The sequence below is a fragment of the Myotis davidii genome, unplaced genomic scaffold (assembly GCF_000327345.1).
Source record: "Myotis davidii unplaced genomic scaffold, ASM32734v1 scaffold60, whole genome shotgun sequence".
Lineage (NCBI taxonomy): Eukaryota > Metazoa > Chordata > Mammalia > Chiroptera > Vespertilionidae > Myotis > Myotis davidii.
Genome location: NW_006293007.1, coordinates 3487573 through 3487913, shown reverse-complemented (window position 1 = coordinate 3487913; position 341 = coordinate 3487573). Strand labels below are relative to the sequence as shown.

The window sequence follows — 341 nt, the reverse complement described above, 5'->3', positions numbered from 1 at the left end:
GCTCCCGGCATCTGCCCACGCCGCCGGCGGCCCCGGTGACGCCCGGGTCGGTACCTTGCGGACCCCCTTGTAGATATAGAAGTAGAGCTCCCGGCCCACATTGAAGCAGAGGCGGTCACCGTTGCCAGACTGATCGTTGAGGTTTACGAAGGAGACGCGGACAGGGTTGGATCCCTGCGAGTTGAAGGGCACCCGGTTGGGCCTGCTGTACTCCGAGTTCGGCAGCAGCTTGTACAGACCTTCCCGGGTGGTGAATTGGGTCTTAATCTCGTTCATCTCCTTCCCTCCTCCCTCCGTCGCCATCTTGGAAAGCAGCGTTCATCCTGCCCTAAGTGCCCGGA

The 341-nt window shown here is 61.6% G+C and overlaps 1 protein-coding gene across 1 annotated transcript in view; it reads right to left on the bottom strand.

Moving 5' to 3' along the window:
• The window catches only part of WDR20 (WD repeat domain 20), a 60292-nt gene extending 59957 nt beyond the window's left edge, over positions 1-335 (bottom strand). Inside the window, 1 exon segment of the mRNA XM_006766622.2 lies at positions 55-335. Within this exon segment, the coding sequence (XP_006766685.1) occupies positions 55-303 (249 nt within the window). The 5' untranslated portion in view covers positions 304-335.
• Between the last annotated feature and the right edge of the window lie 6 nt (positions 336-341).